General features: G+C 45.1%; 1 protein-coding gene across 4 annotated transcripts in view; it reads right to left on the bottom strand.

Annotated features, from left to right (window-relative positions):
* Nucleotides 1-14719, bottom strand: part of arhgef10la (Rho guanine nucleotide exchange factor (GEF) 10-like a) — a 254732-nt gene that overhangs the window by 27257 nt on the left and 212756 nt on the right. For all 4 annotated transcript variants that reach the window (XM_061892200.1, XM_061892202.1, XM_061892203.1 and 1 more), the window contains 2 exons: nt 7060-7274; nt 6794-6951 (listed from right to left, as the gene is read on the bottom strand). In XM_061892200.1, coding sequence (XP_061748184.1) covers nt 6794-6951; nt 7060-7274 — 373 coding nt within the window. The remainder of the gene's footprint in view (nt 1-6793; nt 6952-7059; nt 7275-14719) is intronic.

The raw sequence follows: 14719 nt of genomic DNA, 5'->3' as shown, positions 1-14719 counted from the left end.
CTGGCCTGCCGTTAAAATGCCTTTTGACATCCATCCATCCATCCTAATTGCTCGGTGGGACATAAAGGTCATTCATGCACCTTTTTAAAAACACACACTTATTCTACACTTTGCAATTCAGGTACAATGCTGCATGTGCGCAAGTCGCCAAAGTCCGCCAGACCTGTGAGTGGAACTGAAATGTTTGAAAGTCCAGGGTGAGTGGAGTGTGTGGAAGTGGGAACACTTCCAATCGGGTGGAAGATGTGAGATATGCAGTCATTGTACGTTTCCAATTCATGGTGAATGGGGAGAAAATTCCAATAAAACCGAGAATTTTGGTAAAGGGAAAACATGTTTTGCGTTTGATACATCAGAAGATTAGTGAGTGTGTTGATGCTTTAGACGTCAGAAACAGGTTTAAAAATGGCGCAACATTTTGAGAATTTAGGGCATTGTAGAAATATGAATACATTCATTCATTTGAATGGAAATTTTCTGGAAATTTGGAGAAAACCATGAATTAAAAAAAAATACTGATACCTTGTGTTTCAGGAAAACCAGGAATTTGTATTAAAAAACAACAAGTTTAGATGTCCCAACTAAGAGGAATGTTTTGATGGTGTAATGGTTAGAATTGGTTGAACAATGTAGAGGGTGAAACTGCTCCAACTAAGGGTGAAAGTACCATTCAAGGTAAAAAAAAAAGTTCCAGTAATTCCCAGATTTCCTAGGACTTTTTTTGAACATGATTGGTATTTTCAATGTCCAGGATGAGCGGAAAGGTTCGTCTCAGGTGAGAAATGTGGTTCTCAATGGGAAAAATGTACCGGAAAACCTTGAATTCCGGGTATTTTTAAAAAGCTCTCGATTCCCAGTCGAGTTTGAAGGTTTTGATACTCGAACGCTTCTGACCGGATGAGGAAGGTGCCAACATTTTTGGAAGGAATGATAACAATAAAAACTAGAATTTGCCGAGACGTGTGTTTGAAGTGAAGTGAAGTGAATTATATTTCTATGTGGAACTGAAATGTTTGAAAGTCCAGAAGTGAATGGATGTGGGAACGCTTCCAATTGTTCCGAAAATGGCGCAAAATTGTGAGAAATGTGAGCGTTTAACAACTTTGAAAGACACTTTCATTTGAATGGGAATTTTCCAGGAAATTTGGGAATTTCAGGATAGCCAGGGACATTTAAAAATATAAATAATATCACAATTGTCCTGGATGATGTAAATGGTTTAGTGTTGGAAATGTTTGAACTGGTTGAGAAATGTTGACGCAGTAACACTTTGTAATTGACAAGTGGAATTTGGGGTTTCCTGGAAATTCGGGAAAACTTAGGGAAAAAAATTGTAACTCTAGATGTTCCAACTAAGAGGAATGTTTTGATGGTTGAATGCTTGGTTGAACAAAGTGGACGGTGAAACGATGTTGAAGCGTGATGATAATCTCTCATAATTTCTTATTTACCGACAACAATTAGCGCTCTCACCAGTTCTCCAATACTCTGTGTCCAGCCTCTCAGGGTCAGCATGTGGCCCCACTTTTAACTCTTTTTTTTCAAAGGCTTATTTACAGTAAGTCATTCATTTGACTTAGTCATTATTTTGTCTTGGTAAGTCAATATTTACTAAGTCAAAATAACGACATAGTATCTCAGGTAGCTAGGACTGTTTTGTGTTTTGTTTTTACTCTATTGAGATACAGTATATATGTATATTGCCAATCAGCATACGGAGAGGAAAACACAACCAAAAATTGTAGGCCTTTTCATGCGATGAAGCCGGCCTACTTCACCACAGTCTGTAGTCTATTGCAGCGATGCGATGGAGACATGATGGTGGCGCTGGGCCAAATTACACGGTTCCTTACACCCAACTACCCACCCCCCTCCCACCTGGAGAGACACCACCTTAACTAAGAAATATTCTGGGGGAAACACTGGTGTGTGAATGTGTGTGTGAATGTGGAAATAGAGTCAAAGCGTTTTGAGTACCTTGGAGGTAGAAAAGCGCTATACGAGTATAACCCATTTAACATTTATGACAAAATAAATGGATTTTACAGAACATTTGTGTGAATGCCCAAAAAGTGCGCCCTCATTCCCCCAAGCGACTCTGGTGCTGGACCCCTCTTAGCTCAGCCAGACCATGGTCACAGAATGTGGTCTTTGGCCAAACATTTCCACACAGAGATGACACGGGTGATCTCCATGGCGTGACACGGCCACGGCGTGCTGTGCGCTTTTACGACTTTCGGACAGCCCCTGCGCAGTCCGGGACCTCGGTCTTCAGCAGATGTCCCAGAGCCTCCCCAGCCCGTCTACAGTCCGTAACGTCCACAGTGGAAAACCACTGCTAATATTCATTTTCAGGCTGAGAGTAATTAATCATCCTTTCTTCTCGTGTGCCCGCAGGCCTGCTAGACGTGATAGCGCACATGCGGCTAGGACGGCGGCAGGGAAGGAGTAACGCCTCACTGCAGCTGACATCTTGTCTCCTGCGCACATACCTGACGAGAAGGCTGCATCTGCTCTGACTTTCATTTCCCCAGAGACGCCGCACATGTGGCAGCCAACACGCCAACACAATAGGTGGCACGCGGCACCAGACAGATGCAAAACATTGTCCACAAACTGTGCGGAGGAGATAATAACAGCCGTCAATCGGGGTTCATTCTTTGTGTGCAGCTGGAAGCCCAATGGGGGGGTGGCGGTCATTTTGAAGGAGGCGGGGCCGCCCAGTCACATCCTGTTTACCGTATTTTTCGGACTATAAGTCGCAGTTTTTTTCATAGTTTGGCCGGGGCTGCGACTTATACTCAGGAGAGACCTATGTGTGAAATTATTAACACATTACCGTAAAATATCAAATAATATTAATTATCTCCTCAGGATCCCCCGGGAAGAGCTAGACGAAGTGGCTGGTGAGAGGGAAGTCTGGGCTTCCCTGCTTAGGCTGCTGCCCCCGCGACCCGACCTCGGATAAGCGGAAGATGATGAATGAATGAATAATTAGCTCACTCAAGTAAAAGACTAGACGTATAAGATTTCATGTGATTTATGGATTAGGAGTGACAGATAGTTTGGTAAAGGTATAGCATGTTCTATATGTTATGGTTATTTGAATGACTCTTACCATACTTTGTTACATTATGTTGCGTTAGGACCAGATGTTCCTCCAAGGGAATTTAAGTTACTGGTCAATCCCAAGTTCTTTTGATGACACATAAACTGAGTTTAAATGATCACCCAGAACAGAATAGGTATTTTGCAATTTATTCCAAAGCTTTGGAGAGACCAACCTATAAACAACACATTCAAATCGCGTCGCCAAGTTGATCTAAAAACATTACGGAAGTGTTGTCTTTTTCAATGGGCAAATAGCCCCCAGCCTTCAGAGCGAATACACATGTCTATTGTTCTACTTAGCCTGAGACAGGATGAAATGAGAAGGGAGTATTGCTACTCCTCACATTCCTAAACTCAAGGTAACTCACAGTGTACCATCGGTCACAAGATGGAGACAAAATAGAAAGAGTACAAAAGGAAACCATTAGCTATTTCAAATATGACTATAGAAAGAAACAACTCTTCAATATGGATAAACTGTATGTAGATATTTATCTCCGTCAGTAACATAGCAGGCACCTTCTCAGTTGGGTATTTATGCCTCATATAACCTACACTTATTCAGCCTTGTGTTCACTATTCTTTATTGACTTTAAATTGCCTTTCAAATGTCTATTCTTGGTGTTGGCTTTTATCAAGTAAATTTCCCCCAAAATGCGACTTATACTCCAGTGCGGCTTATATATGTTTTTGTCCTTCTTTATTATGCATTTTCGGCAGGTGCGACTTATACTTTTAGTTAGAAAAATACGGTACATATTTGCGAGGAGTTTGCGGATTGGTTCTCAAATATGGAAGAAACAAGTCCACAGTTGACAGCGTTATATACAAATGGACGATGGTTGCTGACAAGGACAGAACGTTCAAGACCGGGTGGAAAGTTTTTGGGAAACTGTCCGGAAATTTACCACAGGAAGTTAAGCTCGGGAAGTCTGGAAATATTGACCATTTTTGTATTATTCAAAGTTGGACACTGTCCATGGGAATGATTGGGAATATGTGGGAGTTTAAATAATAATATATTGTAAAAGTAAAAGTTAAAGTAGCAATGATAGTCACACACACACTAGGTGTGGAGAAATTATTTTCTGCATTTGACCCATCCCCTTGTTTACCCCCTGGGAGGTGAGGGGAGCAGTGAGCAGCAGCGGTGACCGCGCCCGGGAATCATTTTTGGTGATTTAACCCCCAATTCCAAGCCTTGATGCTGAGTACCAAGCAGGGAGGTAATGGCTCCCATTTTTATAGTATTTTGTATGACTCGGCCGGGTTTTGAACTCACAACCTACCCATCTCAGGGCGGACACTCTAACCACTCGGCCACTTAGTAGGTTATTGGGCACTTGTCTATATGCTCCTGCATCTTTGTGGCATTTTTGACATAGCTCTTGCCTTGCCGCCTACATTGGTGGGGGTGATATGTCTCCACACATCAGATGAAATATATTTACCTCAGTAATATGAGCAAGACTTACCTGACTGGATGAAGTCCTTGGGCTGAAATACTAGTCTGGCCTCAATAGCCCTGCTGTAGTGTGAAGCATGCTGGGAATTATCTGGGCATGTGATGGTTTAATGCACTGCACATGTGATGGAGGAATGCACAGTGCAGGGTTAAAATGCTACTGAATTTGCAATTAATCAGCTTGTTTTAGCTAATAGTCATGCTGCAATACCTAGCATGTTGCATTCAATGTTTATTACCATTAATTCCCATGGAACATTTCCAACTTTGAATATTCCCGGAATTTTGCGATCCTGGGAAGTATGCAGGGGTGTGGTGTGGGAAGTATGTGGGGGTGTGGTGTGGGAAGTATGCAGGGGTGTGGTGTGGGAAGTATGCAGGGGTGTGGTGTGGGAAGTATGCAGGGGTGTGGTGTGGGAGGTATGCGGGGGTGTGGTGTGGGAAGTATGTGGGGGTGTGGTGTGGGAAGTATGTGGGGGTGTGGTGTGGGAAGTATGTGGGGGTGTGGTGTGGGAAGTATGTGGGGGTGTGGTGTGGGAAGTATGCAGGGTGTGGTGTGGGAAGTATGCAGGGGTGTGGTGTGGGAAGTATGTGGGGGTGTGGTGTGGGAAGTATGTGGGGGTGTGGTGTGGGAAGTATGCAGGGTGTGGTGTGGGAAGTATGCAGGGGTGTGGTGTGGGAAGTATGTGGGGGTGTGGTGTGGGAAGTATGCAGGGGTGTGGTGTGGGAAGTATGCAGGGGTGTGGTGTGGGAAGTATGCAGGGGTGTGGTGTGGGAGGTATGCGGGGGTGTGGTGTGGGAAGTATGTGGGGGTGTGGTGTGGGAAGTATGTGGGGGTGTGGTGTGGGAAGTATGTGGGGGTGTGGTGTGGGAAGTATGCAGGGTGTGGTGTGGGAAGTATGCAGGGGTGTGGTGTGGGAAGTATGTGGGGGTGTGGTGTGGGAAGTATGTGGGGGTGTGGTGTGGGAAGTATGCAGGGGTGTGGTGTGGGAAGTATGCAGGGGTGTGGTGTGGGAAGTATGCAGGGTGTGGTGTGGGAAGTATGCGGGGGTGTGGTGAGGGAAGTATGTGGGGGTGTGGTGTGGGAAGTATGCGGGGGTGTGGTGAGGGAAGTATGTGGGGGTGTGGTGTGAGAAGTATGCAGGGGTGTGGTGTGGGAAGTATGTGGGGATGTGGTGTGGGAAGTATGCGGGGGTGTGGTGAGGGAAGTATGTGGGGGTGTGGTGTGGGAAGTATGCGGGGGTGTGGTGTGGGAAGTATGTGGGGGTGTGGTGTGGGAAGTATGCAGGGGTGTGGTGTGGGAAGTATGCAGGGGTGTGGTGTGGGAAGTATGCGGGGGTGTGGTGTGGGAAGTATGGGGGGGTGTGGTGTGGAGTGTATGCAGGGGTGTGGTGTGGGAAGTATGCAGGGGTGTGGTGTGGGAAGTATGCAGGGGTGTGGTGTGGGAAGTATGCAGGGGTGTGCTGTGGGAAGTATGCAGGGGTGTGGTGTGGGAAGTATGCAGGGGTGTGGTGTGGGAAGTATGCAGGGGTGTTGTGTGGGAAGTATGCAGGGGTGTGGTGTGGGAAGTATGTGGGGGTGTGGTGTGGGAAGTATGCAGGGGTGTGCTGTGGGAAGTATGCAGGTGTGCTGTGGGAAGTATGCAGGGGTGTGGTGTGGGAAGTATGCAGGGGTGTGGTGTGGGAAGTATGTGGGGGTGTGGTGTGGGAAGTATGTGGGGGTGTGGTGTGGGAAGTATGCAGGGGTGTGGTGTGGGAAGTATGCAGGGGTGTGGTGTGGGAAGTATGCAGGGGTGTGGTGTGGGAAGTATGTGGGGGTGTGGTGTGGGAAGTATGCAGGGGTGTGCTGTGGGAAGTATGCAGGGGTGTGCTGTGGGAAGTATGCAGGGGTGTGGTGTGGGAAGTATGCAGGGGTGTGGTGTGGGAAGTATGTGGGGGTGTGGTGTGGGAAGTATGTGGGGGTGTGGTGTGGGAAGTATGCGGGGGTCTGGTGAGGGAAGTATGTGGGGGTGTGGTGTGAGAAGTATGTAGGGGTGTGGTGTGGGAAGTATGCGGGGGTGTGGTGTGGGAAGTATGCAGGGGTGTGGTGTGGGAAGTATGCAGGGGTGTGGTGTGGGAAGTATGCAGGGGTGTGGTGTGGGAAGTATGCAGGGGTGTGGTGTGGGAAGTATGCAGGGGTGTGGTGTGGGAGGTATGCAGGGGTGTGGTGGAGCCTTACCCCTCTCTTTTCTCCCGTAAACCATCATGGTTCCGTTGTGAAGACCGGCAAACAGGAAGTTAGGCGAGTGTTTCAGACACATGACGGGGCAACCCTCAGGGTTACTGAGGGTCAGGAGGCATTGAGCTGCCGTGTCCACGCTGCCATAGACCAGAATTCTGAAGAAGAAGACCGGGGTTGGCTTGAAGACTTGGTATGACACAGCCCGTGCAGCTGGATTACACCAGGAGGACATTCATGAAGACTATGTCACACTAGATTCTCACCGTCCGTCGTCCAAGCCCACGCAGATGTTGGCACCGTTCCCCGGCGTGGCCTTGGGATCTCCAGGCTCCGCCTCCTCGGTCACAGAACATTCCGGCACATATTCCAGACACCGGATGGCCGATCCTACTTGCAGGCTCTTCACTGCCCTCAGCACGGGTCTGTTGAGGGAGAAGATCTCCACGTGGCCCTGGGAGGCTTCTCCACTGCCTGCCACCTGCAGGGAGAACGCTCCTTTTAAGTAAAAAATGGGAACATCCATCAATCTTCTTATGCTTATCCGAAGTCGGCTCGCGGGGTCGGCAACCTAAGCAGATCAGCCCAAACTTCCCTCTCCCCGGCTACTTAGTCCAGATCTTTCTGCAAGATCACGAGGCGTTCCCAGGCTAGCCGGGAGACGTGGTCTCTCCACCCTGTCCTGGGTTTCCCCTCTTGGTCTCCTACCCAGCTCCTCCCACAGAGTTTGTCACCCAACCTCTAAGGTAGAACCCCGCCACCCGACAAAGGAAAATAATATTGGCCGCTTGCACGCGTGATGTTATCCTTTCGGTCACAACCCAAAGCTCATGACCATAGGTGAGGATGGGAACGTAGACTGACCGGTAAATTGAGCGCTTCGCCTCCCGGCTCAGCTCCTTTTTTTACCACGACGGACCGACGCGGCGTCCGCATCACCGTAGACGCCACACCGATCTCACAATCCTGATACTTGAACACGTCCACTTGGGACACGATCTCCTTCCCAACTTGGAGATGGCACCCCACCCTTTAGCGGGCGAGAACTATGGACTCGGACTTGAAAGTCCTGATGCGCATATCAGCACAAATGTTAATCTGAAAATTTAATTGACATTTAAACATATTCTATGCAAAATGTTACAAAAGATCAATACAGCAAGTGAACATTTTGTTAAAAAAAAAAAAAAAAAAAAAATTCGAGAAAAGCAACACACCATATTTTCCGGACTATGTGTCGCTACTTTTTTCCCAAGCTTTGAACCCTGCGGCTTTTACAAAGGTGCAGCTAAACTATGGCTTTCTCTTGACTTTTGGCTAAATTATGGAATGGATTAAGCAAAGAAATCAAACAAGGTACTAAAATGGTCCACTTTAAAAAACTGTTCAAAGTGTTTACAAAGTAAAAAATAAGAAGAATCCATATTGAACCTTACTAAAAAAAGGAGAAAATCCTATTCAACTAAGACATCAATGACTTTTCTGTTTTGTTTGATCAGCTGTTTTACTGCCCTGTTACAGACACTGTTTGGAAACACCTGAGGTATATATATATATAAAAAAAAATAAAAAAAAGTTTACAAAAGTAGTGAGGTCAATTATATTTATATAGCTCTTTTCTCTAGTGACTCAAAGCGCATTCCATAGTGAAAGCCAATATCTAAGTTACATTTAAAGCAGTGCGGGTGGCACTGGGAGCCGGTGGGTAAAGTGTCTTGCTCAAGGACACAACGGCAGTGACTAGAATGGCGAAAGCGGGAATCGAACCTGGAACTTTCAAGTTGCTGGCACGGCCGCTCTACCAACCGAGCTATACCGCCCCTACTAGTTCTCTATGTATTTAACTCATTACACAACATATATCTGAGGATTATAGTCCGGTGCGGATAATATATCAAACAATTGTTATTTCTTCTAAAATTTGGTAGATATATAGTTTAGAAAATAGGGTACAACTTTTTAAAAAGTAAAAATGTGTGTTTTTAGAAAAAAGCGACTTACCATATTTTCCGGACTATAAGTTGCTACTTTTTTCCAAGCTTTGAACCCTGCGACTTACACAAAGGTGCGGCTAAATTACGTCTTTTTCTTGGCTAACGGCTAAATTATGGACTGGATTAAGCAAAGAAATCAAACAAGGTACTAAAACGGTCCACTTTAAGAAACGGTTCAACCTCAAAGTGTATACAAAGTAGAACAAAGAAGAATCCTGATAAACATTTGGAACCCCATTAAAAAAGGAGAACATCTTATTCAATAAAGATAGAAATAAGTTTTCTGTTTTGTATGATCTGCCGTTTTACTGCCCTGTTGCAGACAAACAATTGAGGTATGTAAAAATAGCTCATTTGACAAATGACATCTGAGCCTTATAGTCCGGTGCGGCTAATAGATGCAAACTTCTGTATTTCTTCTAAAAGAAAACATAGTTTGGAAAACACGGTGCATCTTTTTTAATATCAGAACTGTCAACTATTTGATTGCTAAAAAGGCAAGTGGACGTTTGATTAAATTGCAGGAATGTGACAGTTTGCTGACATTATAAAAAACTGGGAGAAAAAGAAGCATGTTGATTGAAATCAAAGGACTATTTTGATTTCATCGCCAAGAGTGTTTGTTTGGACTCCTCAGCATTTTAAAGGCAACATTTAACACTTCAATTATCTTTTCTGTCTGCTCACTTTAAATGCTAACCACACGCTCTGATAAAGTCACAAAGTCAACTGCGGGACATCAGTCAACTCTCGTCTTTTCATCAGCGGAGACAAAGTGTGTTTCTGAGAGGATGAGAATGAGAGCAGCTCAGCGGTTATTGTTTCTTTTTTGTTCTTTTTATGAGGCTGTAAGGTCAAGTAAGAATTGATCGCTGGAGTCGGTTCACGATCTCGGCTTTTCAAACTATGCTCACATTTGATTTTTCACACGGTCACGCTGACTTTGACTTGAGCAACGCTCAAAGTTACTTTTTAAACACTTTGGGAAGAAGTCAAGATTGCAGCTTTTATTTGAGGGCATATTGACACTAAGTGGTTGGACGCACTTCAAGATAAAAGAAGGTGAGGATCCTTGTTGTCCTTTTTCAGTGCCTTGCTCAAGAACACTTGGACCCAGGATTTGAACCAGCAACACTCGGGTACGGAAGAGGGCCACTCTACCACCCGAGCCACGCCACCCCGACAGTCAGCACGGTGCTGTTGAAGCGAGAGCAGATCCAACAAAAGCTGCCACACAACAAAGGCGAGGGGAGCAATTCAGCAGGAGCGACGATGGCCAATCATAACAGGCCTCGCAGAGCACTCAGCACACCTCCTGCTGCGCCTTCATTTCCTGCGTGCCACGTCTGCAGCGGCCTTTGTGCCAGCCTGACAAAAACCAAGACCAGGGCGGCCTTCCAAGCCTTTTGTCATACATTTGCGATCACGCCACGACGGGTTTGGATATCGCTTCATTTATCTGTCCTGCGTCACGTCTTGGCGCACACTCGGGGCCGCCCCCCCCGCTGGGTGCCAGGCCCCCTCCCTCCTGCTGGGTGCCAGGCCCCCTCCCTCCCGCTGGGTGCCAGGCCCCTTCCCGCCCGCTGGGTGCCAGGCCCGCTCCCTCCTGCTGGGTCCCAGGCCCCCTCCCTCCCGCCCCCGACATGTGGTCTCTGTTTAAATCCCATCATGTGACAGCAACATGAGCTAAATATATTCGTTATAATCAGTTTTTACCTTAAAAATTGCCATTACCTTGAAAATCAGTTTTTTACCTTGAAAAAACAGTTTTTACTTTGAAAATTAGTTTTTACCTTGAAAATAATTTTTTACCTTGAAAATTAGTTTTTACCTTGAAAATAAATTTTTACCTTGAAAATTAGTTTTTACCTTGAAAATCAGTATTTGCCTTGAAAATGAGCTTTTACCTTGAAAATCAGTTTTTGCCCTGAAAATAATTTTTTACCTTGAAAATCGGTTTTTGCCCTGAAAATCAGTTTTTACCGTGAAAATAATTTTTTACCTTGAAAATCAGTTTTTACCTTGAAAACAATTTTTTACCTTGAAAATTAGTTTTTACCTTGAAAATCAGTTTTTGCCTTGAAAATTAGCTTTTACCTTGAAAATAATTTTTACCTTGAAAATCAGTTTTTACCTTGAAAATCAGTTTTTACCTTGGAAATAATTTTTTACCTTGAAAATCAGCTTTTATCTTGAAAATCAGTTTTTACCTTGAAAATAATTTTTTACCTTGAAAATTAGTTTTTACCTTGAAAATCAGTTTTTGCCTTGAAAATAATTTTTACCTCGAAAATCAGTTTTTACCTTGAAAATAATTTTTTACCTTGAAAATCAGTTTTTACCTTGAAAATCAGTTTTTACCTTGAAAATAATTCTTTACCTTGAAAATAATTCTTTACCTTGATAATTAGTTTTTACCTTGAAAATCAGTTTTTACCTTGAAAATAATTTTTACCTTGAAAATCAGTTTTTGCCTTGAAAATAATTTTTACCTTGAAAATCAGTTTTTGCCTTGAAAATGAGCTTCTACCTTGAAAATCAGTTTTTGCCCTGAAAATAATTTTTTACCTTGAAAATCAGTTTTTACCTTGAAAATGAGCTTTTACCTTGAAAATCAGGGGTGGGTGCCAGGCCCCCTCCCTCCTGCTGGGTGCCAGGCGGCCGAGATGTGGTCTCTGTTTAAATCCCATCTTGTGACGGCAACATGAGCTAAATATAGTGTTTAGCCCTGGATCCCCCCCCCCCCCTCCATTTGCATGCCATCATTTGTGTGATTTGTGCCCGCAGGTGGGCAGTGGGCATCAGAGCTCCTGTGGGCTGTGGAGGACGAGCCAGAAGAAATAAGGATGTGCTGAACAGGCTGAGGAGAAGATAGCTGTGACTTATCCGACTGCGAGGGCCGGAGGAGAAAGGATAGTTTCAAGTGGCGCCTCTCCGCCTCCACGCTACCCCGCGCTCACGTGTCCGCTCCTCGGCCACGCTCGCTTCCCCCCTGTCCACCGCGCCGTGTCCTTCCTGGCAAAGATGCCGCCCGCTGGTTGAGAGAATCAGCCATCTGCAGCCATGATCTGGACTGAGTCCTCCCGGCCGCTCAGGGGAGGAGGACACTTCCCAAACGCTTTGCCAGCTTTAATGAGATGACTTTGGAGGCAGACCAGACTCGTGCCAGATGAAGGCGGAGACTTTGTCTGCCATCATGTGGAGATAAAGGGTCAACAGTTGTCTGATGTAGTCCCGCCTCACTGCTGCTGCCACCAAGACCACTCAGTGGAAATCTATTTGTGTGGAACATTTATGTGATGAGCAGTGAGCAGCACCACTCAGTACGTGTCCGTGCACTCAATCACTCCCATTTCTCAAATAGTTGTGCTCTGAAGAAGTCTCCTCAGCCCAGGGAAACACTTTCATGCAGGGCTGGCCACACTTTGTCAGCAGGACACCTACTTTTTAAATCACCAAGTCCAGGTGACCCACCTCATCTTCATACATACATACATACATATATATACATATATACACACATACATACATACATATATATATATATATATATATATATATATATATATATATATATATATATATATATATATATATATATATATATATATATATATATATATATATATATATATATATATATATATATATATATATATATATATATATAGAGGTTAGTGCATGTGCCTCACAATACAAAGGTCCTGAGTAGTCCTGAGTTCAATCCCGGGCTCGGGATCTTTCTGTGTGGAGTTTGCATGTCCTCCCTGTGACTGCGTGGGTTCTCTCCAGGTACTCTGGCTTCCTCCCACCTCCAAAGACATGCACCTGGAGATAGGTTGATTGGCAACACTAAATGGTCCCTAGTGTGTGAATGTGAGTGTGAATGTTGTCTGTCTATCTGTGTTGGCCCTGCGATGAGGTGGCGACTTGTCCAGGGTGTACTCTTCCTTATATATATATATATATATATATATATATATATGTATATATATATATATATATATATATATATATATATATATATACATATATATATCGTTGATGAAACATCAGTATTGATCGCAGAATAGTAAGCGGCGGCGTGGACAAGCGGGGATCTGGGCAGGATGAGACAGGAATTCCCAGCAGTAGGAGATGGAAGATGGAAGCTGGAAAATGGAAGCTGGAAAATGGAAGATGGAAGATGGAAGCTGGAAGATGGAAGATGGAAGATGGAAGATGGAAGATGGAAGATGGAAGATGGAAGATGGAAGATGGAAGATGGAAGATGGAAGATGGAAGATGGAAGATGGAAGATGGAAGATGGAAGATAGAAGCTGGAAGCTGGAAGATGGAAGATGGAAGATGGAAGATGGAAGATGGAAGATGGACGCTGGAAGATGGAAGATGGAAGCTGGAAGCTGGAAGATGGAAGATGGAAGCTGGAAGATGGAAGATGGAAGATGGACGCTGGAAGATGGAAGATGGAAGCTGGAAGATGGAAGATGGAAGATGGAAGCTGGAAGCTGGAAGCTGGAAGATGGAAGATGGACGCTGGAAGATGGACGCTGGAAGATGGAAGATGGAAGATGGAAGCTGGAAGCTGGAAGCTGGAAGATGGCAGATGGAAGCTGGAAGATGGAAGATGGAAGATGGAAGATGGAAGATGGAAGATGGAAGATGGAAGCTGGAAGCTGGAAGATGGAAGATGGAAGATGGAAGATGGAAGATGGAAGATGGAATATGGCAGATGGAAGATGGAAGATGAAAGATGGAAGATGGAAGCTGGAAGCTGGAAGCTGGAAGATGGAAGATGGAAGATGGAATATGGCAGATGGAAGATGGAAGATGGAAGATGGAAGATGGAAGATGGAAGACGGAAGACGGAAGACGGAAGACGGAAGCTGGAAGATGGAAGATGGAAGATGGAAGATGGAAGATGGAAGACGGAAGCTGGAAGATGGAAGATGGAAGATGGAAGATGGAAGCTGGAAGATGGAAGCTGGAAGATGGAAGACGGAAGACGGAAGCTGGAAGACGGAAGACGGAAGCTGGACGATGGAAGATGGAAGATGGAAGATGGAAGCTGGAAGATGGAAGATGGAAGATGGAAGATGGAAGATGGAAGACGGAAGCTGGAAGACGGAAGACGGAAGACGGAAGCTGGAAGCTGGAAGATGGAAGCTGGAAGATGGAAGATGGAAGCTGGAAGATGGAAGATGGAAGATGGAAGATGGACGCTGGAAGATGGAAGCTGGAAGATGGAAGATGGAAGATGGAAGCTGGAAGCTGGAAGATGGAAGATGGAAGATGGAAGATGGAAGATGAAAGCTGGAAGCATGAAGATGGAAGCTGGAAGATGGAAGATGGAAGATGGAAGATGGAAGCTGGAAGATGGAAGATGGAAGATGGAAGATGGAAGCTGGAAGATGGAAGATGGAAGATGGAAGCTGGAAGCTGGAAGATGGAAGATGGAAGATGGAAGCTGGAATATGGCAGATGGAAGATGGAAGATGGAAGATGGAAGCTGGAAGATGGAAGCTGGAAGCTGGAAGATGGAAGATGGAAGATGGAATATGGCAGATGGAAGATGGAAGATGGAAGATGGAAGATGGAAGACGGAAGACGGAAGACGGAAGACGGAAGCTGGAAGATGGAAGATGGAAGATGGAAGATGGAAGACGGAAGATGGAAGATGGAAGATGGAAGATGGAAGATGGAAGCTGGAAGATGGAAGACGGAAGACGGAAGCTGGAAGACGGAAGACGGAAGATGGAAGCTGGACGATGGAAGATGGAAGATGGAAGATGGAAGCTGGAAGATGGAAGATGGAAGATGGAAGACGGAAGCTGGAAGACGGAAGACGGAAGATGGAAGCTGGAAGATGGAAGACGGAAGCTGGAAGACGGAAGATGGAAGCTGGAAGATGGAAGATGGAAGACGGAAGCTG

This window comes from Nerophis ophidion, linkage group LG02 (genome assembly GCF_033978795.1).
Source record: "Nerophis ophidion isolate RoL-2023_Sa linkage group LG02, RoL_Noph_v1.0, whole genome shotgun sequence".
Taxonomy (NCBI): domain Eukaryota; kingdom Metazoa; phylum Chordata; class Actinopteri; order Syngnathiformes; family Syngnathidae; genus Nerophis; species Nerophis ophidion.
The sequence above is the reverse complement of the archived record's forward strand: the minus strand, read 5'-3'. Positions and strand labels throughout refer to the sequence as shown.